Genomic DNA, 24373 nt, shown 5'->3' on the forward strand with positions numbered 1-24373 from the left:
ATATGAGTGAGGCCATGTGATACTTGTGTTTTTTTGTTTGTTAGATAATCTTTGTTTATTTACCATCACACTGTAATAAGCTGTATTTAGTAGTTACTAATTTAAGTTTCTAAATCCAGTTCATTTTTTCTTCAAGTGGATCCCTGGTTCATTCTCACTGCTCCTTTCCTCTGATCCGTCTCCCTTCTGCCTTCACAAGAACTGAGCGAGGAGATTCCTTTGCAGTTTTACTTTTCCTTTAGTCGGTTTGCTGATTTGCCATGAGACAATAGGTTTTGTTGTTTCTGATAAGTGGAATAGGATAAGACAGGTTTATTAAAATGTAAAGATATAAATTTCATGTTTAATTTCAAAGGAGGTTAAGGAGAAAATTCTTTAGAAAGCTGCTAGGATAATAGGGTGCCAGACACATAATAAAGGATGCTTGTAGGGTGTTAGAAGGCAGTGATCCCTCGAGGTATTTGTGAAGAGAAGGAGGCTTCTGGGTCCTTGGTAAAGTATAAGTCAGTGGACGGAGGGCCCAGTATATTCCTACCATAAACATGTTTTTAAGTCCTGCCTAACGGTATGATCTTGCCTGAGTCATTGGCCATGAGTCACTGATAGTCCCTGATGCTGTGCACCATTCTCCAGGGCTCTCTGTCTTAGGCTGTAGAGCTGGGATATTTACATGCTTGCTTACTTGCTAGTAAATCTGTGATCTTTTCTGAACTGGCTGCTTGTTTTGAAAGATTCCTTATCTTTGCCCACAGATAATTTTAAGACCTGGAAGAAGCCTGTGCAGACTCTGCAAACTGACCAGCTTCCGTCTCCTCATTTGTAAAGTCAGAGGGTTAATGAGCTAATCAGGTGTTCTTTCCAGTGTTGGGAGTGAGAAATTAGGAGATTGGTTCATGGATCTTCTAGAGTCTGATATAGTTCATGGGGATAGTAGTCTTATTTATTGATGTAACACTGAATTTTAGTCATTCTGATATTATAAGGCAATTCTTTTTTAGGATATATTAGGTTTTCGGAATAAGACACACATATAATAAATACACCTAAACGAAGAGGCAGAGCTCTTTGTTGATGCATTTTTATGTTCTTTCTTTTACAGTGTCCTGCTATAGACTATACTAGACACACACTTGATGGTGCTGCATGTCTTCTGAATAGCAATAAATATTTTCCCAGCAGGTAAACAAACTTTTAAACATGGCATTAAACTTTTTGGATTTAATTTAAAAGATTTTTGTTTTTAAAATTAAAACTAGGTTCCTGGTTAATGCATTGTATTCTTTAAGCTTTATCTTTTATTCAAGTTTTGAAATGATGGTTCTAGTTAAACTAAAGGTAGCAGGACTTAGTTCCAAAGCTCCCAGGCCAGTTCAGTCAAGGCTAGTCCCGGCTGCTGTGTCCTTGTCCAGGGCTCGCTCTCGGACGCTTTAGAGTTGGGATATTTGCACACTTACTTACTGGAATCTCTGTGACAGTCAGCCTCTTAGACAGCATGCCTCAGGAGCAGACTTTTCTTAGCTGGACTGCTTGTTTTTGAAGGATGCCTTGTCCTTGCCTATTACAGTCCTCATCAAATAAGATCTGGGAAGAAGCCTGTGTATACTGTCTTATATTATTGGTGAGGTTTGTGACTGGTCTTTTATTCTATTAAGATATTTGTTATCAGGTGGATCAATTTGGAAATTTTATTTCCCCCAAATATCATTAACTCTAAAGAGCTCAGATAAAATATGTAAAAAATACTGTTTTTTGCCTCAGAATCCAAATACATTAAAAAAAATATATCCAAAATATGCTGGCAGTTTTTATTTCACACACACACAAAAAAAAGAATCAAGTTTTATGGAATAAAACAATAATTCCTTTTAGTAGTTTTAATCATCTCTAGAGAACAAACTGTTAATGTCATATGTGTATGTTTTAGTAGGTTTTGATTTGTCAGGGATTTGTTTTAATTGCATTAAACTACAATGTTTCAAAACCATGATACTAAATTTCTTAGGCACTGTGGTTACATAGAAGGAGCCCTGGCTCAGGAGCGAACAGGGTTCTAGTCCTGCTCTTGCCACTTACTAGCACTTGGACCTTTTCCCTAGGTGTCTGTTTTCACACTTGTGAATTTAGGAGATTGGAATACTGTATATTTTTCATAAGATCTGTCAAGCTCTATGAATCTCTGATTTCTGTTTCTAGGGTTAGCATAAAGGAATCATCTGTAGCAAAACTAGGATCAGTATGCCGTAGGATTTACAGAATATTTTCACATGCTTATTTTCATCATCGGCAGATATTTGATGAATATGAAGTAAGTATGTTTTACTAATTATCCTGATGCATTTTTATCAGAATGATGACAATATGTGCTGATATTATATCTCATTTTTTTAGTTTGGGTAGTAAATTAAAATAACATTTTTTCTTCTTCTCTACAGAATGAAACATTTTTGTGTCATCGGTTTACTAAATTTGTGATGAAATATAATTTGATGTCCAAGGATAACCTGATTGTACCAATTTTAGAAGAGGAAGTTCAGAATTCAGTTTCTGGGGAAAGTGAAGCATGAAGGGAATCATATAGGAAAAAAAATGTACTGATCACATAATTAACATTAATTATGTACTGTATATATATCATTTTAGACACATCAATCATGTATCCATATTATAGCCTCTTTGTTTAGTATAGGTTTTTGTATGCTGAGTGTTGCCTTTTAAAATGGGAAATACTTTTTAAGTTATTCATGAGCTGTATATTCACCGGTGTGGCACTCATGGTTTTTAAATAAGATTAGTATTATCTGTTTATAATGCCTGTTAATAAAAGAATTTACAGTTTGGTAAAATTGCTGCTAAACAATCATTGGATCACAATCCTCATCAAATAAACCCATCTATAAAAAGATGAGTGAGCTTGAGGTTTCGCACAAGCCATTTACTAAAGAAATAGTAACGTTTTCCTTTGGTTTTACCCCTGAGTTTAGTTAGTCTAGAAAATTCTGTAGCACATAGTTTAGTCTTAACTATTAACTTTTCAAAAATTAGCTAAAAGTGTTTTAAAATTCTGTTTATAGTTTTTGATATACATATATGATTATGTGTATGTCCAAATATAAATCAAATGAAGCATTAGTAATACTGAAATAATCTTAATACTACATAAAGTAAATTCTAGACCCATATACTTGGAGAGGATTTACTTTTTGCTACAGTGGACTGTTACATACAAGATGGTGATAATAGTAAGTGCGTAAATAATGTTCCCACTGCAAACCTACCCTGTCCTTCCCTTCTCATTTCCCTTCACTCCCTCCCCAACTACATTGGCTGAGAAGCTTTTCACCAGACTGAGCTAGTGGTAGCTTATACCTATTTATATTGTATTAATTGCTTACAGACTATACCTCATATTAGCAATTACACTACAGGAGAAATGTATCTGCATAGGCTCTTGCTTATCTTTGTTTTGCTAAATTGCTCTAACTACTTGGAAAAGTTTTAAAACTAGTTTGATTCTCTCTGTTAGTAATATTATTCTTTTTATCTAACCATCAAGGCAGCATTTAAATTGAGTTGAAAAATATTGTAGTATTTATTTTATGACCCCCTCCCTACAAAGTTTATGTTTGAATTATATGCACATGTGATGTTTTTTTGCAAGAATTTACAGGTTCCAGGGGTATTACATATTTTAGACTTTGTAATAATTCAGTGTCTTAAGGATTCGACTGCAAATTTTACAGTCTTATACTGAATGCAGTTTTTAATAAGGCACTGGAGTTCTGATTGCTAAACTGGTTGTAATGAGGCACTGTGATAGGCTAAAAAAATTGTACATGTAGTGAAGAAAATGTATAAATCCATCTCTTGAACAGAGTTAAGCATGGGGAACTTTTTATTTAAAATGGTTATTTTGAAATGAAGATGAAAATGTATTCATCTTGGTTTGTTTATTTTTTTCAAATCTGAGGACATATTTTATATCCTATAATGAGACCAGTATGTGCCGCAGAAACGGGAATAGTAGCATTCTGAGGGTGTGTGTGTATCGACGCCTTTCCGAGCTGCCGGTGTGTTTGGTTTGGGAGCAGCTCTGTCCTCGTAGCCAGTCATTCTTTTACCCCAATCCACAGCTGTCCTCCAAGAACCTTTACGTCACAGTGAAAGGAATGTTGACTTTGAAATTATACATTTATATTAATGTCACTATAAACCTATAGGGATATTAATTTTTACACAAACGTGCTAAATATTGAGAGACTAAACTACTAAGTTAATAAATTATATACAGCAATGTAGCTGTTCTCTCTAGATGGTGTCTCAGTGGATTTGTGTTGCAGTGGCTGGGGTTGGCAATCTGGCTAAGTATTTTAAAACACATTTTGAATAAAACGGCTTAGTTCTAATGGGGAAATAAAATACGTTTTTTTAAATTACTCATTCCATCTTCCCTGTGCTGTGTTTGGAATCAATCATAAAAAAAGGTTGGGTGGTTAACATCAGTTTGTAGTCTTGCTTTTGTACTCATTGACATCCTTGTACTCATACTCACTGCATGTGAAGTTGACTCACTGTACTGGGCAGATCTGAATGGATCAGTCACTGTTTTTCCTTAATACTGTTTACAGACTTTAGAAAATATACATGTACCTAAGTGGTAGTGAAAAAATTATTGGCCCTGGCAAACCATTGATTTTTAAAGTAAGTGTTCTAAAAAGAGGGGAATAGAAAACTCAGTTTCGTGTAATGAGGAAGTTAAGCTCCACTTTTTGTTTGGATTATCCGATATAGAGCCAAAAGTTAAATTTTTCTTTGTATAAACTTATTTTGACTAGTCAATTCAGTCTTCTATCATATTTGGGAAGGTAGCTAACTTAATTATGTTCCTGTAAGTATCATAGTTCTTTTGTGTGTATATATTTTCTCTGATTTGAGGTCAATTTTGCATTTCTAGAACAGCTCCTCAATTAAATTCTTAATAAGTTAACACTTTTCTTTTTAAATGTGTTCTCCTTTTTTTTTTAAAAAAAATATATATAGATTTTATTGATTTTTTACAGAGAGGAAGGGAGAGGAATAGAGAGTTAGAAACATAGATGAGAGAGAAACATCAATCAGCTGCCTCCTGCACACCCCCCCCCCCCTACTGGGGATGTGCCCACAACCAAGGTACATGCCCTTGACCAGAATCGAACCTGGGACCTTTCAGTCCATAGGCCGACACTATATCCACTGAGCCAAACCGGTTTCGGCTAAGTTAACACTTTTTAAAAATCAAAATAAGCCCTAGCTGGTTTGGCTCAGTGGATAGAGCATCAGCCTGTGGACTGAAGGGTCCCGGGTTTGATTCCAGTCAAGGGCATATGCCTGGGTTGCAGGGCTCAATCCCCAGTAGGGAGCGTGCAGGAGACAGCCAATCAATGATTCTCTCTCATCATTGATGTTTCTATCTCTCTCTCCCTCCCCTTCCTCTCTGAAATCAATACAAATATATTAAAATCAGAATAACATTAAAAATCCCATGATTACATTGTTAGTAAGGACTGTGTTATGGTTTAAACACATTTACTGACTGATGCCAAATTTATTGTAATAGAACTAATTATCTGTTCCCTGTGTACTTTGCTCACACTAATCACTAAACAATGACACCCTTTTGTCTGAAGGCTTCCTATAATTTTATTTGCACAGTTAAATTCTACATTGTATATGCTTCGTTTTTGCATACTCTTTGGATGTGCTAATGGTTTCTTTGTGTAGTTCTTCCGTGCTATGCAAATGTTTTAGTAAAAGTAGTTGATTTTCATTTCTTGAATGCAGCATATTGTTAACTACAGACACTACAGAGGTATTAGTACAACACATTTAGCAGCTTGAGATAGTCAAAATATCAAATTTGTTTTCTGAAAAAATATGTATTATTTGTAGAGTACACTGTACAACCAGATAATACCAAGCGAATCTGTCAGAGCAGTGATTTTCAACTGGCGTGCCATAAGAGGTACACTGGTGTGCTGCAGAATTGGGAAAACATGCAATACCTGACTGTTTAGTCGGGGGCACTGACTTCTTTCCCCTTAGATTGTCGAAGAAAAATATGACAACAGCCAACACAACAATAGCTGTCTGGTGTGAATGAATCAAAACTGGCACGGCTAGGGTTCAAGGTCTGGAGAAGAGGCTGACGCACAAATAACTATGACAATAGCTGTACCAGAGGTTTATGTTACCTAATTCTCTCTACATGACGAGGTGGGAAGGAAGGGAGAAACGTAGGATGTCAGACTGCAACTGTCTGAGAAGCTGCGTTAAAAAATGGAATTCTGACATACTTTTGGAAGGGGTTACAAAAGGAGGAAAATCTCGAGACACATGGTTTCCCAGAAGAACAAATTCAAAAGAATGACGTGGTTAAGGGTCGAATGTTCACAGAAAAACGGCAGAAATGTTAAAACCCACTTTTCGTATGTGTGGCATAAACATGGAACTGTATGCCTCTAGTCTGGGACAGAAAAAGGAGATGTAAGTGAAATATCCAGATCTGGTCTTTCAGTTTTATACAAGTCACTGAAGTTAAAGACACGCTATTCTCGCTGTGAGAAATGAAAGCCATTTCACTTAGCACTCTGTGACAGTGGCCACTGATGCATTGAGAACACCGTCTCAGGGTTAGTGTGCCCAGGAAGACACAAAGAAGATTACATGTATTTAGTTTGTTTTTTTTTCACAACCAACAAAAGAAATGCTCACGTTAGACGTCAGACTCCCCAGCTGTCCATTTGGGTGGCTCTCGGCCAGCCCCCGCCCGGGGCCAGCACCCCTCCGGGCAGCACCGAGTCCAGCACCCGGTGGGAACGCGTGGTCGGTTCCGCTGCCTTCCTGCAGGCACGTTCTCCAATTCCCCTCGCTGTTTATTTAGTGATCTCATTTGTGACGAAAAAAGAATTACTTGATGTTCATGCCTTACTGGTTTGCTTCATGAGAGGAAGAGAGAGGGATAGAGAGTTAGAGACATCAATCAGCTGCCTCCTGCACACTCCCTACCGGGGATGGACCCACAACCAAGGTACATGCCTGACTGGAATCGAACCTGGGACCCTTCAGTCCGCAGGCCGACGCTCTATCCACTGAGCCAAACCGGTCAGGGCAAAATGTTTTTTAATAAATGTTAAAAGCAAACTGTACAAAGAAAGTAAACTTACACAAATCAAATGAAATGAAAAGTGACTGGTGTCTGCCTCGGTTTTCCTTTAGTCACGTACAAATGTCTAGCCCTGCTTTTGATGCTGCGAATCCCCCCGGCAGGCAGCGTGGCACCGGAGTCTCCTCGGGGCCCCTGGCCCGGGAGGAGCTGTCTGGCGGTTATGAGTCCCTTTTCTGTGTCTCGTCACCAGCTCATGGCGTGCTGTGGCTCAGAAGTCATGCTTGTCTTTACCAAAAATTCAACTCTTGGATATGGAGCTTAGGTTCACCTAAAAACCGAACAAAATTATTTCTGCAAAGATTGTTGCTAGCTGTTTCCACAGAATAATTCTGAGCAGAATATTCTTAAGAGCCTTTATACCTACAAAGGTGAGGGTTCTGCATACGGTACAGGTGGAATAACACTGTGCCAGTCCTATCCACAGTCCACGGAGAAGGGCCCAGTCAGTCACACCAGATGCGTGAGAACACACATACAGAAATGTATACAGCACATTGTAAACACGTGTACTCAATAAAACGATAGCCCAATAACAAATGACATTTTATTACTCAAGTGATCTTCTAATGTCAACACCAACGCTAATAAAAATATAGAATACGTTGACTCCGTCAATGGCAAAGCCAGCTGTCCTTCCCTTGAAGGTGCCCACATTTCAAAGCCAGCTTCCATGGAGAACTGCGGAGCCTCTGTTCTGTGGGCTTTCCGTCTTTTCCTGCTGAAGTCGGGGCGAGGCGCGGGCACCCCCCGAGCAGAGCACGGAGGCAGAGAGGGACCCCCTGGGCCACCAGACCCACCCCTGTGCTCTGGGCGCCTCACTCCTGCCGGATGCCGGGCTCTGGGTCCCCACCTGCTCCTGACAGCAGCGGCGAAACAGAAGCGCCGTTCACATCGGGGCGGGTGTGAAGGAGCCGTTTCCACTCAGAGGTGATGTCTCCCCGTTTCCTGCTGTTCACAACGTAAAGGAAATCAGATCCACTCTGCCTGTCAACTGGGTTTTTAAAGGCTGAGATTGGGCTCTTTCCACACTGACTGGTGAGGGACGCTGCTCTCTCTCTCTCTCTCTCTCTCTCTCTCTCTCTCTCTCTCTCTCTCTCTCTCTCTGTAGTCTATTAGGAAGCACAACGTTGAAGCTCAATGGGTTAGCACAGGGCAGGAACATGGCGACCCTTGAAAGCAACGACAACAAGAAGGACTTTTTTCAGAGAACGTTTTGAGCAGGAAGGTTTTAACTGCTCTGTGTGCACACCACGGCTGGGCCCACGGGTCCATCCGGGAGAGGCGTTCCTCCGTGGGCCTGTGCCTGCGTGCAGGGCGGGCGTTGCTGCCAGTGTCATTAGGACTCCCTCTCTGAGACCCTCCAACGGGCACCGTGCTGGCTGAGCCCTCCCGTCTTCTCGCTGGGTGATAACGAGAGTCCACCTTGTCCATTCGTGAGAAGATGACGTGGGGCCTCCGTTAGTACCTACGGCGGCGTCTGTGCGCACGGGTGCTTTTATTTGGGAGCAGCGTAAACATGCGTCCAGATGTACAGATGTGTTGATTATTCTTCCTTGTCTGGGAGGCTGAGCCCACGTGTGCGCGGTTAGGAGGAGCCGAGCCTGGGAAAATCCGAGGTGTCACATACATGCAGACAGAGGCCCACAGAGAGCCGGGGCCGGTGTGTGCAGGACCGTGTTCAGGGCCCTGGGCCGGCTCCCTGTCACATACAGGTGACCTGCGTCACTCCGTCCTCCTGGTCCAGCGGCCCGTCGTCCAGGTCCCGCAGGAGGCCCAGCCCCGACAGGGCGGGCGCCGGCATCCAGGGCGCCCTGGAAGGAGGGGGGAGGCCCTCGGGCGGGGCGCCGTGCTCGGTGGGCTGGGACGTGGCCGTGTCCAGGCCGATGCTCCTGCTGCCGACTTTGTGCCTGTCTTCGCCTCTCCCGTGCCGGCTGGCCTTCCTCTGGAACACAGACAGGCAGCGGGAGTTAGAGAGATGGTGCCTCCTGTCCCGCTGCCCTCCGCCCGCGGCCTCCGCCCCGATGTCCTTTCCCTGCTTCTCATCCAGGCCCTGCTCATCCCAGGGCCAGCTCAGCCCTTCCCGGTCCCCCAGCCCCGCCCCCGCTCTGTCTCACACCCCTGGGGAGCTTCCGGGCGCATCATTCTCATCACTGGCCCTCGGTTCTCTGTCGACACGTCTGGGCCCCTAACGACACTTCAGAGAAACCGGTTGAGATCACACCTCGGGGAGCAAAGAAGGATCGAGATACATGAAAGGTTCCATTTTTCTTCTTGGTGTTAGTTGGGGTCTAACAATAGAAAAAGTGTTCTAGTTGCCCAGCCAGGGTGGCTCAGTGGTTGAGTGCTGACTTATGAACCAGGAGGTCATGGTTCGATTCCCGGTCAGGGCACATGCCTGGGGTGTGGACTTGATCCCCAGTAGGGGATGTGCAGGAGGCAGCTGATCAATGATTCTCTCTCCTCATTGATGTTTCTCTCTCTCTCCCTCTCCCTTCCTCCCTGAAATCAATAAAAATATATTAAAAGAAAAGAAAAGGCGTTCCAGTGGCCGCCTCACACCCATTTCACTTAGGAATGGGCTGCACCGAAGGTCACGGCGGGGTCAGGCCGAGTGGTGCCGTTCAGAGTGTTCACTGCGAACTGGCGATGCTCTTGGTGCCGTTCAGAGTATTTCCTGAGGGCTGGGATGCTCATCAGGATGCTTGCTGAGGGCTGGGATGCTCATCAGGATGCTTGCTGAGGGCTGGGATGCTCATCAGGATGCTTGCTGAGGGCTGGGGATGTTCTTGGTGCCGTCAGAACAGAGAGGAGAACGTGGTCTCTGCCCAGGAGACGCAAGTCGTAAGGGGTCTGAGTAAGAGGAAAGCTCAGAGAGAGCTGGTGGCTGTTCAGACTCCTGATGGCATGTCCACCCAGGGCTTCCTTAGTGAAGGACCGACACCATGACGTGGACTCGAATACGATCAGGTACTCTTAGGCACAAACAACGAAACAAGGGGAAGTAAAAAGAAGATAAAAAGTTAAAAAGAAAACCAAGGCCTGGCCGGCGTGGCTCAGTGGTTGAGTGTTGTTGACCTATGAACCAGGGGGTCACAGTTCGATTCCCCGTCAGGCCACATGCCCGGGCTGCGGGCTTGATCCATAGCTGGGGGCGTGCAGGAGGCAGCTGATCAATGTTCTCTCTCATCATTGATGCTTCTATCTCTCTCTCCCTTCCTCTCTGAAATCAATAAAAATATTTAAAATAAAATAAATAAAAAGAAAACTAAAAGGGATAGATTTAAAAAATATTTATTTATTTACTTTTGTAGAGAGAGAGGAAGGGAGAGGGCAAGAGAGAGAGAGAAACATTGATGTGAGAGAGAAACATCCATCAGTTGCCTCCTGTACGTGCCCTGACCAGGAATCAATCCAGGACCAGAAAGATACTCCAACCAACCGAGCCCACCCCCGCCAGGGAAAAGGGACACATTTAAAAAGCCATTTCCCAGTTTACAAAGAAGGTATTTGCGGAAAGTTCACTTGTATGTTATTTGGGAACTAGGATTACGTTTTCTTAAATGTAAGAGCTAAAATTATAAAATTCTTAGGAAAAAAAACCCACAAACTCTGCAAGTCAGATGCCTAGCCTAGTCTTGCAAAAGTTGGCTAACCCATAGGTCTGTTGAACTGTAGTGTACAAAGTACACAAGTATTTTCTGCTGGTTTTCAAGGCAAACACACAAAGCAAACAGCTTTATGAAAGCGGACTGTGTGGGCTCCCACGGAACGTAACGGCTGTCCAGGGGACGGTTTGTGCAGGAAGCTGAGCGTGTCCCCGGAGCCCTCAGGCAAGTTCAAGGGAACGAGCCCACTCTGGGCCGATTCCCCACAGAAAGGCCCGGCTTCCCGTCCCGAATCAGACGCAGTTGGGAGGTGCTGGCATTTCCCAGCGCCCCCCTCGACTTCATCCAGTGCAAACACTAGATGGCAAACCCTCTTCCTTTTCTTCTCATTCACCAAGCGCACTGAGTTTAATGCGCGGAGTGGAGCTGGCAGATTCACTCTTCCCCGGGCACAGGGTTTGAGCATGGCCTGTTCTCCTGGCACGGGGACACCAGCCGGCGAGGAGCCAGCCTTTGGGCTGCAGGCAGCGCCGATGGGCCCTGCCAGTCGGGGCTCCTTTCTCAGGCCCGGCTGCCCGCGCCCTTTCCCACGTGCACAAAGCGCCCATTCATCTGGAACGCCCTCCCGACGCTGCGTGAATGAACACAGACGGGAGGGCGAGGGCCTGGGCACTTGGCTGCCGGCCTTTCCTGCCTCCTCAGCACAGAGCCAGAGGTCGCTTCTGCAACAAATTCCCGATTGTGTCCCCGCCAACAGAGGCCCGCCCTCACCCATCAGTGCGGACTTTCTTAGTGAAAACGGGTGCTAGTTGGAGCAACGCGCTATTCCGAGCGATTCCCTTTCAGGTAGGTATTCAGGGAACGGCCACCACATGTAAAGGTCAGGTATCAGAAGATCTAAAGGTCAGGTATCAGAAGATGACAAATCCTTCCCACGGGAACTCTAAAAATGATTTCAGAACACTTCCCTTTTCCTCCCGTGACTCTTAATAAGTACATCTTCAGCAGAGACAGTGCCTCCCCCACCCCACCCTCCCTCCATCCTATCTAATAAAAGAGTGATATGCAAATTGACCATCACTCCAACACACAAGATGGCTGCCACAAGATGGCCAGCAGGGGAGGCAGTTGTAGGCAATCAGGTCAGCAGGGGAGGGCAGTTGGGGGGACAAGGCCTGCAGGGGAGGGCAGTTAGGGGTGACCAGGAGGGCAGGCGAGGGCAGTTAGGGGTAATCGGGCAGGCAGGCAGGTGAGCAGTTGGGAGCCAGCAGTTGATTGGAGAGGGTGCAGGCTAGGCTGAAGGACACACACACACTCACTCACACACACACACACACACACACACACCATGCACGAATTTTGTGCACCGGGCATCTAGTGTGAAATAATAGCTTTTCCAGTCAATCCAGCTGCAGGGCCTGAGGATTGAGCGCGCCGGAGCCTGCAGCCCAGTCGGCCTTGGGGAGCACCTCCGCGAACCCCTCACTCGACAGAGGGAGGTCCCAGGCCCAGAAAGAAGGCGGGGTTGGTCCAAGGTTGGGGCAGGGCTGGCCTCGAACTGCAGGCCCAGCGTTTCACCTTATTCTTCCCACACCTACCGAACATACGAGGCGAGTTAACCATCTGCGTGTTCCCAAACGAAAACTTCCAGGTATCTTACAAAATACACGTTCGGTGTGGAAGACCTGGCAGGACCAGAGGGAAAAGCAAAACCCACCCACAACCCCATCTTGCAAGAAATCGCTGTTAAAATGTGGTGCGTTTTACTGTTTTCTTCTCTAAAGAGCTACGTATTTGTGTTTGCACACGGGTGTGCAGCTCACCTTTCCACTGAGCACAATATTCCTTTTTTTATAACTTCTTTTTCTAATATATATATTTTTCTAATATATAATATATATCTATATATCTATATCTATATCTATATCTATATATATATATATATATATAGATAGATAGATAGATAGATAGATAGATAGATAGATATTATTGATTTCAGAGAGGAAGGGAGAGGGAAAGAGAAACATCAATGATGAGAGAGAATCATTGATTGGCTGCCTCCTGCACGCCCACTACTGGGGATTGAGCCCGCAACCTGGGCTGGTGTCCTTAACAGGAATTGAACCCGGGACCGGCTCTATCCACTGAGCACCCAGCCAGGGCGCATGTGTAGGTCTATTACTGTCTTGGAAACATCTCTAAGACATGGCGAGGAGGGAGAGGGTGACTGAGGGAGCTTGTTGATGCAGACTCATCAGTGCGGTCCCCGGGGACAGGCCACCTCTGGCGCCTGTCTCCTCCTGGTCCTGGTGAGGAGAGGGAGCCGCCCGCACAGGGACCTGCACACCTGCTCCTGTCAGGAAGGAGGCGGGAGCGGTTCCTCCTCCGTCGGTCGGTCGGTCGCCTTCAGCTCAAAGTGATCCTGCTGCCCCAGTGGCCGTTCTGAGTGGCCATCCCAGTCCCCTGGGCACCGGCTCAGGGCGGGCAGCCTGCACTCGCATGCCTCAGGCGAGAAGACTATTTCCATACCAACACCACACTTCCCACCTGTGCTCCCCAAAATGCTCCAGTGTAACAGCCAGCCCCGTGGTCGGCAAACTGCGGCTCGTGAGCCACACGTGGCTCTTTGGCCCCTTGAGTGCGGCTCTTCCACAAAATACCACGGCCTGGGCGAGTCTATTTTGAAGAAGTGGCGTTCGAAGAAGTTTTTAAGTTTAAATAATTTGGCTCTCCAAAGAAATTTCAATCGTTGTGCTGTTGATATTTGGCTCTGATGACTAAGGAGTTTGCCGACCACTGAGCCAGCCTATACAGCACCGTATTACTCACTTCTGGGGTCTGAGCCGCTGCGTTCCACATAGCGGGTCTCTGAAGAAACACCACCTGCTTCGTAGCCAAATTCCCTTCGCTGCAAATTAAAACAACAGCATTAGTCTTTGTGGATCAGTAATTCCTTTTTTTAACTGTAAGAGAACATTTGTTTGGTTAATCACAGAGGTATAAAAAGGGATTCCTGGAAGATGAGTTTAGGAAACAAGTTATAGAGAGAAAGAAAAGGCCCCAGGAGCCTGGGAGTGAGGAGGCTCATGTAGCCTGCCTGGGGCAGCGCGGGGGAGGGGAGAGGGAGGGGAGAGGCAGGGGCAGGCGTGCTCCCGGGATGCGGCACTGGGTCCTCCATCCGAAGGGTTTAAGGTGGAGAGTTTAGGGGAGGTCCCAGGAGATCTCAACAGAACATTCAGAAGTTTCACAGGTGTGTCCTCTCAGGGTTGTGGTCTCCACTGATGGCTTGGCCGGCACGGGGGCAGGAGGTCTTTACTCAACGCAGCTGGTCCTGAGGGCAGATGGGGTCACAGGTCTGGTTTGGCTGCTTTTCTGGGCCTGGAGCTGAAATGCAACGTCCCATCCTGACTGGCAAAGCAGGGGGTGGGGTGCAGCTGGATGCTGGGGGCGGCTGGCTGCCCGTCATCCCCGCCAGCGGCCGGCTTTGGACGCGCTGCAGCATCTCAAGGCCTCGGGCCTGCTGGTCGGAGTCCCTACTCCCCAGGCGCCCGATCCTGAGGCACGGCCACTGGGTGGTCCGACACAGTGACGCGTCTGGCCTGTGGCTCTGAACCAGCGCTCCCGCAGAGCGAGGGTGAGGGTGCACCTCCGTGATGAAGGTCTGCGTCGTGATGCGCTCCTCGGCCTCCTCCTCCATGTAGAACGCCCATGGGAGGTAAACATCCTCAGGCACAGCCCCCTGGCTCCTCGCTGCCAGCCCTGGCTTCCATGTTCTGATTCAGAATCAGGGCGAGTTCAAGAAACCTGTCAAAAAAGGACTTGGGCCCCAGCTGGTTTGGCTCGGTGGATAGAGCGTCGGCCTGTGGACTGAAGGGTCCCGGGTTCGATTCTGGTCAAGGGCACATGCCTGGGTTGTTGGCTCCAACCCCAGTGTAGGGCGTGCAGGAGGCAGATGGTCAATCAGTCATTCTCTATGTTCCACACTTGGCAGGAATGTTCCTTTGTAAAACAGTCCTTTGTAAAAATCCTTCCAGTCCAAAATAATTAAGAAATCTGCATATGTAAAAGGCTAATATGCAAATTGTCCGCTTGGGAGTTCGTCCAGGAGAACGGGAGTTTGGTCGCTCATTATGACGTGTGCTGACCACCAGGGGGTGGTGCGGAACATGGTGGGTGACCAGCGGCGGCAGCAGGGAGCTGAGGGAGTGAGGGAAGGAGGAGGCAGGGAGGTGGGGAGGCCAGGTCTAGGGACCCTACCCTGCACAAATTTCGTGCACCAGGCCTCTAGTAGTTTTATACAAGTTGCAGCTGGAACAAGGAAAAAAAATTCCTTAAAACTGACTGTGGGTCCAGCCGGTGTGGCTCAGTGGTTGATCGTCAATCCAGGAACCAAGAGGTCGACGGTTCAATTCCTGGTCAGGGCACATGCCTGGGTTGTGGGCTTGATCCCCAGTAGGGGTTGTGCAGGAAGCAGCCGATGGAGGATGTTTCTCTCTCATCGATGTTTCTATCTCTCTATATACCTCTCCCTTCCTCTCTCTCTCTTTTTTAAAAAAATATATTTCTTTATTGATTTCAGAGAGGAAGGGAGGAGAGAGAGATAGAAACATGAATGATGAGAGAGAATCATTGATTAGCTGCCTCCTGCACACCCCACACTGGGGATTGAGCCTGCAACCCAGGCATGTGCCCTTGGCCAGAATTGAACCTGGGACCCTTCAGTCCACAGACCGACGCTCTATCCACTGAGCCAAGCCGGCTAGGGCTCTTCCTCTCTCTCTAAAAATCAATGGGAAAATATCCTGGGGTGAGGATTAAAAAAACCAAAACGGAATATGGTCATTACAAAAGAAAATGTGAATGTTGAGAATGTGTAACCTCACATGCTAACATCACTACTTTCACCTCTATGTCCCCTCCTAGTCCTTGTCACATGTGTGCTTCTGCGTGTCTGTAACCGTCACATATTTGCATGTCTGTGTTCTATGCTCTTCACGTAACACCCTTTCCTTGTTTGTGCACTTGATCAGATTCTTAGCAGCTGCATAGTGTCTCAAAGACTTAAGATACTGAAATGTACTCTATTATTGAAAAATTAGGTTGTTTCCAGTTTCCTGCTAATTATACATAATGCTGCCATAGAAATATGTCTCGTCTTTCTAGTCTATCTTTTTTTTTTTTAATATATTTTATTGATTTTCCACAGAGAGGAAGGGAGAGGGATAGAGAGCTAGAAACATCGATGAGAGAGAAACATCGACAAGCTGCCTCCTGCATACCCCCCACCGGGGATGTGCCCGCAACCAATGTACATGCCCTTGATCGGAATCGAACCTGGGACCCTTCAGTCCACAGACCAACGCTCTATCCACTGAGCCAAACCGGTTTTGGCTCGAGGGAAATCTTTTGAAGTAAATTCTCAGAAGCGGGATTATTAGGCCAAGAATGTTTAATTAGAATTTTTGTTTGCATTGTCAAATCTGCCTTTTAAGAAGAAGAAGAGGCGAACTTGGGCCTCGCGTGAGGAACTTGACGTAGATTTTCAGTCGAGGGGCTGGAGCCGGAGCTAGTTTTCTTTCCAGATGCTCCTTTGTGGGAGCTACTCAGTATTCCCCTTAGTCAACTACCCTCGTGGTGAGTGCCCTTTGCCAAAGACCGTGTGGGGTTTGGGTTTCTCTGAAGTGTATTCAGAGTCTCCATGGATTTAGGGGAAGGAGTCTGCAGCTAATGTTGCTCAGTTACGACTTTTATTATGCAAAAAACCAAAACCAAAACCAAAACCTCACTATTAGCTCTTTTTTTCTGGAAAACAAATGCAACATTGAAACTCTGGCCCCACGCCATTGAGTGCCCCACACTTAGTGATTCTGCTGAGTTTTGAGAAACAAGCAAATCTTCTGTCAAAGTGGTCTTGGAGACTTCCTCCTCTTCCTCCTCCTCCTCCTCCCTCTTCCCCTTGTCCTCCTCCTTCCTCTTCCCCTTGTCCTCCCCCTCCTCCTCCTTCCTCTTCCCCTTGTCCTCCTCCTTCCTCTTCCCCTTGTCCTCCTCCTTCCTCTTCCCCTTGTCCTCCCCCTCCTCCTCCTCCCCCCTCTTCTCCTTGTCCTCCTCCTTCCTCTTCCCCTTGTCCTCCTCCTTCCTCTTCCTCTTGTCCTCCTCCTTCCTCTTCCCCTTGTCCTCCTCCTCCCTCTTCCCCTTGTCCTCCTCCTCCCTCTTCCCCTTGTCCTCCTCCTCCCTCTTCCCCTTGTCCTCCTCCTCCTCCTCCTCCTTCCACTTCCCCTTGTCCTCCTCCTTCCTCTTCCCCTTGTCCTCCTCCTTCCTCTTCCCCTTGTCCTCCTCCTTCCTCTTCCCCTTGTCCTCCTCCTCCCTCTTCCCCTTGTCCTCCTCCTTCCTCTTCCCCTTGTCCTCCTCCCCCTCCTCCTCCTCCCTCTTCCCCTTGTCCTCTTCCTTCCTCTTCCCCTTGTCCTCCTCCCCCTCCTCCTCCTTCCACTTCCCCTTGTCCTCCTCCTTCCTCTTCCCCTTGTCCTCCTCCCCCTCCTCCTCCTTCCTCTTCCCCTTGTCCTCCTCCTTCCTCTTCCCCTTGTCCTCCTCCTTCCTCTTCCTCTTGTCCTCCTCCTTCCTCTTCCCCTTGTCCTCCTCCTTCCTCTTCCCCTTGTCCTCCTCCTTCCTCTTCCCCTTGTCCTCCTCCTTCCTCTTCCTCTTGTCCTCCTCCTTCCTCTTCCCCTTGTCCTCCTCCTTCCTCTTCCTCTTGTCCTCCTCCTTCCTCTTCCCCTTGTCCTCCTCCTTCCTCTTCCTCTTGTCCTCCTCCTTCCTCTTCCCCTTGTCCTCTTCCTTCCTCTTCCCCTTCTCCTCCTCCCCCTCCTCCTCCTTCCTCTTCCCCTTGTCCTCCTCCTTCCTCTTCCCCTTGTCCTCCTCCTTCCTCTTCCCCTTGTCCTCCTCCCCCTCCTCCTCCTTCCTCTCCCCCTTGTCCTCCTCCTCCCTCTTCCCCTTGTCCTCTTCCTCTTCCTCCTCCTCCCTCTCCCCCTTGTCCTCTTCCTCTTCCTCCTCCCTCTTCCCCTTGTCCTCCTCCTTCCTCTTCCCCTTGTCCTCCTCCTTCCTCTTCCCCTTGTCCTCCTCCTCCCTCTTCCCCTTGTCCTCCTCCTCCCTCTTCCCCTTGTCCTCCTCCTTCCTCTTCCCCTTGTCCTCCTCCTCCCTCTTCCCCTTGTCCTCCTCCTCCCTCTTCCCCTTGTCCTCCTCCTTCCTCTTCCCCTTGTCCTCCTCCTTCCTCTTCCCCTTGTCCTCCTCCTCCCTCTTCCCCTTGTCCTCCTCCTTCCTCTTCCCCTTGTCCTCCTCCTTCCTCTTCCCCTTGTCCTCCTCCTTCCTTTTCCCCTTGTCCTCCTCCCCCTCCTCCTCCTTCCTCTTCCCCTTGTCCTCCTCCTTCCTCTTCCCCTTGTCCTCCTCCTTCCTCTTCCCCTTGTCCTCTTCCTCCTCCTCCTCCTTTAAAATCCTCACATATATATCCAGTCTTGAATTTTTTGGATTTTAAGTTAGGAGAGATCTTCAAGAATTCATTTACTTGTACTTCCTTTAAAAAAAAATTTTTTTTTTTATTGCTTTGAGAGAGAGAGGAAGGTGGGGGAGAGAGATGGGTTGTTGTTCCACTCATTTGTGCATTCATGGGTCTACTCTTGTCTGTGCCCTGACGGGGCTCAAACCCGGAGTCTGCCCCTAGAGTGGGTAAAACACGGCCTGTACACACCAGGCACTCAGTCAACACTTGCGTTGAAGCGAAGAAGCATGCTGTTTACTAGTAAATGAGACGCAAGAGCGAGGATCAGGTTGAACGTAAGCGAGCTGGTTTCCGAGGGGCTGGTGGGCAGCTGCTTGGCCACGAGGGACATAAACCCGCTCCCAGGAAGCTGCCCGCGAGGCCCCCGCCTCCCTTAGACCAGAGGGAGCGGGACTGGCTTTTCTGATCAGTTTGGCGTCACCGTGTACATTCATGAATTGCCGTGGCTTAGTGATTGCCACTTGGAAATGAGATATGAAACCAACGTTAACTGGCTAAAAGCAGAATCATCAGGTTAAACTTTAGCTTGCCCCTTTGTGGTTGGCGGTGTGTGAGGTCGGGAAGCCGGTGCCCGGGACCCCGCCCTGGTTCTCAGGTGTGTGTGTGGGGAAGCCACCAAGGGCACCGCACGCTCGCTCCTCCAGCCCTTCCCCCGGGACAAGGTTCACATGATGCAGAGGAGTGATTGCTGAGTGCACACGGCAGACAAAGGAGCCATTTTAAAAAGCGCGGCCTTATCAGAACGCTGCTCCCTGCCGGGTGACGCTGAGGGTGGGTCACCGTGATTACACGATGCCGCGCAGAACTTCAATCAGAGGGGGCGGGGAGGTGCGTGAGAGGGCCCGCATGGACCCCAGCCCCCCTCCCCGTGCACACAGCAGCTCCTGCTCCGGCTGGCACTCAGGGTCCGGAGCGGGTCTCAGACACGCCAGGGCCTTCGCTGCTCCTGGGCTCAGGGGTCAGGAGGCCGGGAGCCTTTCTTAGAGGGGAGTGGGGTCTGACCTCACAGGGAAAAGCCAGCTTTCTCTCTTGTTGTTTATACCTCGTCCTTAAGGAGCAGAATTTTATATTCTCAGTGAAGTGTCACAGGATTCTAGCATTCTTGCTTTAAAAAAAAATTTTTTTTTTTATTGATTTCAGAGAGGAAGAGAGAGAGAAACGTCAATGATGAGAGAGAATCATTGGTCCACTGCCTCCTGCACGCCTCATACTGGGGACTGTGCATGTGCTCTGACCGGGAATCGAACCGTGACCTCCTGGTTTATAGGTCACCGCTCAACCACTGACCCCTGCTGGCCGGGCTCTCTTTCTCTCTACTGTAAGGTTATAATTCAGTGCTTATGAACGTGCATTCTAATCACCTTGGGTTTTTGTTTAATTGCACGACCCTGCCCCCTCGCCCACTGGTGTTTGGGGAGAGGGGAGTGACTGTGTTTTGAGGTAGCCACACAGCGGGAACTCTGGCTCAGCGTCCATTGTACTCCTGGGGTTATGTTCAGATCAGCAATGTTAGCTCCTAGTTCGGCTAATTTGATCCTCTACCAGATTTGCCCTAAAGAGATTGCCAATTTTCACCTTGTTTTTTTTTTTTTTAAAGAAAAGAATCGGGCCCGTTTATATAATTGCACAGCGACAACGATTAAGAAGGGATTCTGGTAAGTTCTCCAGGTGGACAATGATCATCTTGGAACAATGTAGTGATATCAGATGACCACACTGAGGTTTCCATGGTAACCAGCTTTGAGCATTGGTGGTGTGATATTGCCGAGGATAGTGAAGTAACACCCTTCACCTGGAAACCCGCTGAGACAATGCCTTCATGCAATCTGGTAAGGGGATATGCGGGAGTAATTAAGAAAAGAAGGAGAAAACACCTTATGAATAGACCATTCAGGTAGGGCTTAGGTAAGAGAAGGGAAGGTGGAATTGTTTAAGACAACGATTGCACAGGAGACAAAGGTACGTGAGGAAGAGCCTTTCACTGGTGTTTGCACCGACAGGTGGGCTCCCAGGGAAGACGGTGACAGGTACCGGTCTTTCCGGGTGTGAGCATGCGTGTAAGTGTGCATCTTCATAGTGTCGTTAATTACCGCTGTTTCTTCTACTGGCTTGTAAGCCTCAGTGCTGATTTCATGTAGCGTGAGCTACGCTATTGACGTCTGCTGAAATATCATGATGTGGGACAAGCTGGGTTATCATCCTTGCCCAGGGTTGCAACTTCATAGGGACTTTGGTTCTGCTAAAGAATTAGGTCCCGCCCTAGCCGGTTTGGCTCAGTGGGTTGAACGTCAGCCTGTGGACTGAAGGTCCTGGGTTTGATTCTGGTCAAGGGCACATGCCGAGGTTGTGGGCTCCATCCCCAGTAGGGGGCGTGCAGAAGGCAGCCGATCAATGATTCTTCCTCATCATTAATGTTTCTATCTCTCGCTCCCTCTCCCTTCCTTCCTGAGATCAATCAATCAATCAATAAAATTAATTAAAGAAAAAAGAAAAAGTAGTAGTGTCATAGAGCTCGTTCCTGGTGATACTGTGATTACAATGAGGTTTGTTTCGTTCTGGCCCGAGAGATCAGTTGGATAGAGCCGTCCCCTTACGCCAAGGTTGTGGGTTTGATCCCCGGTCAGGGCACCAAAAAACGAGAGATTCGTTAAGCTCAGAGCCTGGACCATTCTTCTAGTTTCAGAGACGAAACTCTTTCAGGCTCTATCGTCCACCCCGCCAGGTTGAACTGGATGCAGTCTTTTTCTTTATGTAAAGATGACATGGCCAACTGTCAGGACTGGCTGTGCGCCCCGTGACAGCCACAGGGCCAGCGCGTGACAGGAATCCACAGGCAGAGGATAAACAGGTTTCAGCAGCCACCTTCACGGTCAGGTCCCAGCGAACCTTTACCTTCATCCCATACTGTCTGTCTTGCAGCCGCTTCCACAGCACAAAGGAACAAAGTGGGATGAAGTTGGGAAATGTCCCTGGCACAGGGAAGAGCAGTTGGCCCTGGGGGTTCTAGTGTTCCTTGTTGCGTAAGGGCGATGACGGCGAAAATACATTTTTCTACTGCCTTCTCTCCGGGTCAACGGCAGGTTCCGAACTGGGGCCCTGCCCACTGGGCACGCCGCCTTTTAACCTCAGTACTACTGAGGGTTCCATCTCACTTTGGCAGTCTACACGCCCTCTTATTTATTTTTTATAAACTAATTTTGTTTTATTGAATTCATTGGGGTGACTTTGGTTAATAAAACCATACAGATTCAACTGCACAGTTCAATAAAACACCTGCACACTGCATCGTGCACTCGGCACCCAACATCAAGTCTCTTCCCATTTATCCCCCCTTGACTACTCCCGCCTCCCCCACCCCATGCACCTCTATCGCCACACTGTTACCCGTCTCCGTATTTTTGTTGTTGAATCCCTTTACCTTTTTTCACCCTGCTCTGCAATCCCCCGCCCTCTACGCTCTCTTACTTTTCATACGACTATGGAACGCACAGACGAAAGTACTCCATAGCCCTTGACTGCTGACTGTGTTATACGACACAGTCCATAACCTGGCCTGGCCCAGCCCGAAGGCAAGCCCCTGGTTATGGACGGGGTGTACGCTGCCCCCCTGCTACAAGCTCCTTGGGGCAGGCTCTATATGCAGCTTTCACATCTTTTCATTCACTGACGGATGCTTTGCTTCTTATTTGTGTGTGGAATTTACTGGGGTGACGTTGGTTAATGAGATGATATAGGTTTCAGGTGCACAATTCTACAACTCATCACCTGTATTGTGTGTTCACCACCCCAAGTCAAGTCCCCTTCCGTCACCATCATCCCCCCATTACAGCCTCTTCTACCTCACCACCCCCTCCCTCTGGCATTCACCACACTGCTGTCTGTGTCCATGAGGCTTTTTTTTTCTTTGCTTAATCCCTTCACTCTTCTCCCCCAGCCCCCCCCCGCCCACCCCCCCCCCCGACAGCCGGCAGTGTGTTCCCTGTCTCCCCGAGTCTGTCTCCACGTTGTCAGTTTACTGTGTTCACCGGATGCCACACAGAAGTGTGTCCTATGGCCTGGTCCCTCTCTAAGTCACCCAGGGTCTGGTCATGTGGGGGCTGTAAGCCTAACCAGCTCCTGTCTGTCCACTGGGCGCGCTCCCAGCGACTCAGGTTGCTTGGTTTGAAGACAGAATCCTGAGCGTGACCGCCGCACTGAGATCTGACAGGGATGTCACAGAGTTGGAAAAGGTGGGGAATGACGCTCCGGGGAGCTGTCCCTCACAATTACCAACAGATCTCTGAGAAGAAAAGCAGGTGAACCGCTCTGATTCCTTCTAATCCCCCTTTCAAAGCTTGAGCTGGTTCACGCTGTACCCGCCTCTGCCCCTCTCCCCACCCGTGTTATCAAGCCACGTCAATCAAATGCCTTTCAAGTGGGGGGGGACCTGGGGCACAGGGAAGCTGCTAAGCTGGGAACACCAGAGACGCAGGAGGCTGGGCGAGGCGGGAGGGAGCGGCCGCCCTGGGCCACACCAGCCCCGGTGCAGTGCTGCCCCTGCAGGGCGCCACCGGCCGCGCAGGACAGCCGCCTCAGTCACATCCTGGGTGCCAAATAGGGCAGAGGGCACGCCTCAGCCCAGGACAGGAAAGCACTTCACACAGAGGACTTAACAGGTCTCTCTCTCTCGCTCGCTCTCAAAAAAAAAGACTACAATTCATGTTTTCCTTCCCAGAAAGGAAATAGGGACAAGTAGTAAAAAGGAGAAAGGGACAAGTTGGTGTCCGTGAAGGGATGGCATTTTGGTCCTAACTTTCTAACGTAGGCACTCGTTTCAGGGGGAACAGCTAACAAGCCCATGCTCAGGGGAAAAGGAACCCATCACACTGCAGGACGAATGGAGGCAGGACGCCGCCTCCTCCATGCCGGCCTCCAGGGTTCTGCGGGCCTGGCCCCAGCTGTGTGCTGGGTGAGGGCAGCTGTGCACGGGCAGAGCAGAAGGGCAGGACCTGGGGCCCCACAGCGTGGGCTGTGCCTCTCTGTCTGCAGATTTATCTCGACTCAGTGTTCACTCTGGGGAAGAGCCAACCAGCACCCTGAGTAGGAAAAGGGGAGTGCGGCCTTCCGGTGGGGTGCCGAGGCTGAGGCTGCGAGGGGCTGGGAGACAGGCTCCTGGTCCCTCCCTGCCGCCCCCGGGGCCGAGCCGGCCTGAACTCGCCTGCCCTGGGGGAGGGGGCGGAGCCGCTGGCACACACCTGACAGAGGGGGTGAGATCTGCCCATCTCCAGGGCCCGAGAGGAGATGAGAAGTCAGGGAATGCCTTTGGGGGCTTTACATAGGATTCCTTCAGCGGAGTTCGCTGACGCTGAACTCTGACTTAGAGCGAGAGGGAGTGCGGGAGGAGGCGTTACCTGTCCTGTCTCAGGATGGGCGTGGGCAGCACGCCTGTCAGGAGCCACCCAAACTCGGCCAGCGTGTACAGCAGGGGCGTGTAGTCCGTCTTGATCTCGCAGCCCTGCGCGACAACGAGAGCTCAGGGCTAGGCCGGCAGCCGCGAGGGGGTCAGGCAAGGGCGTGGGGGTGCTGATGGGTGCCCCCTCCAGCAAGTTCACTTTCGCTGGTGCCGGCTTCCTGGCTGCCTGCCTCGAACCCTGGCCCAGCGGAGACACTGGGGTGGGGTTGGGGGGTGTCAGGGCCTCCGGCTGCTCCCCAGAATCTGGGCTTTCCTGGCTCCATCCCCTGGGCCTGGTCTGGCCTCAAACACTAATGGGGGTGGGAGAGGGAACCTGTGTTTTCAATGCGCTCCCAGGTGGTTTGCATCCCGGTAACGTGCAGGCCCCCGCGCTCAGAAACCCGTGCCGGGGCCGGGACCGAGGGCCGGAGCGGGGAGCGGGAGCCGGGAGTGAGAGGTGAGAGGGGCTTGCGACTGGCTTTGATTTATTTTGAGCTTAAAACTGGAATGGGTTTTACTGGGCGCGTTACCTCTTCCCCCAACCCTGTCCCCTCCTCTCCCTGGGATTTCTGGCTTCCTGGAAACAGGGG

The 24373-nt window shown here is 48.8% G+C and overlaps 2 protein-coding genes across 4 annotated transcripts in view; one reads left to right on the forward strand and one right to left on the reverse strand.

The window, feature by feature from the left end:
- LOC307106116 (MOB-like protein phocein) overlaps nucleotides 1-5099 on the forward strand; it is a 40008-nt gene extending 34909 nt beyond the window's left edge. The window contains exons 7-9 of one of the 2 annotated variants that reach the window (XM_079782230.1): nucleotides 1100-1179; nucleotides 2194-2305; nucleotides 2433-5096. In XM_079782230.1, the coding sequence (XP_079638356.1) occupies nucleotides 1100-1179; nucleotides 2194-2305; nucleotides 2433-2564 (324 nt within the window). In that variant the 3' untranslated portion in view covers nucleotides 2565-5096. Of the gene's footprint in view, nucleotides 1-1099; nucleotides 1180-2193; nucleotides 2306-2432 lie in introns of both variants that reach the window. The other variant, XM_079782228.1, reaches the window with a different exon arrangement.
- Nucleotides 5100-7102: 2003 nt separating this feature from the next.
- The window catches only part of RFTN2 (raftlin family member 2), a 49156-nt gene continuing 31885 nt past the window's right edge, over nucleotides 7103-24373 (reverse strand). The window contains exons 10-12 of one of the 2 annotated variants that reach the window (XM_079781982.1): nucleotides 23743-23846; nucleotides 13636-13714; nucleotides 7103-9143 (exon numbers count right to left, since the gene is read on the reverse strand). In XM_079781982.1, coding sequence (XP_079638108.1) covers nucleotides 8904-9143; nucleotides 13636-13714; nucleotides 23743-23846 — 423 coding nt within the window. In that variant the 3' untranslated portion in view covers nucleotides 7103-8903. Of the gene's footprint in view, nucleotides 9144-9176; nucleotides 10174-13635; nucleotides 13715-23742; nucleotides 23847-24373 lie in introns of those variants that run through there. The other variant, XM_079781983.1, reaches the window with a different exon arrangement.

The sequence above is a fragment of the Cnephaeus nilssonii genome (genome assembly GCF_951640355.1).
Source record: "Cnephaeus nilssonii genome assembly, chromosome: 10".
Lineage (NCBI taxonomy): Eukaryota > Metazoa > Chordata > Mammalia > Chiroptera > Vespertilionidae > Cnephaeus > Cnephaeus nilssonii.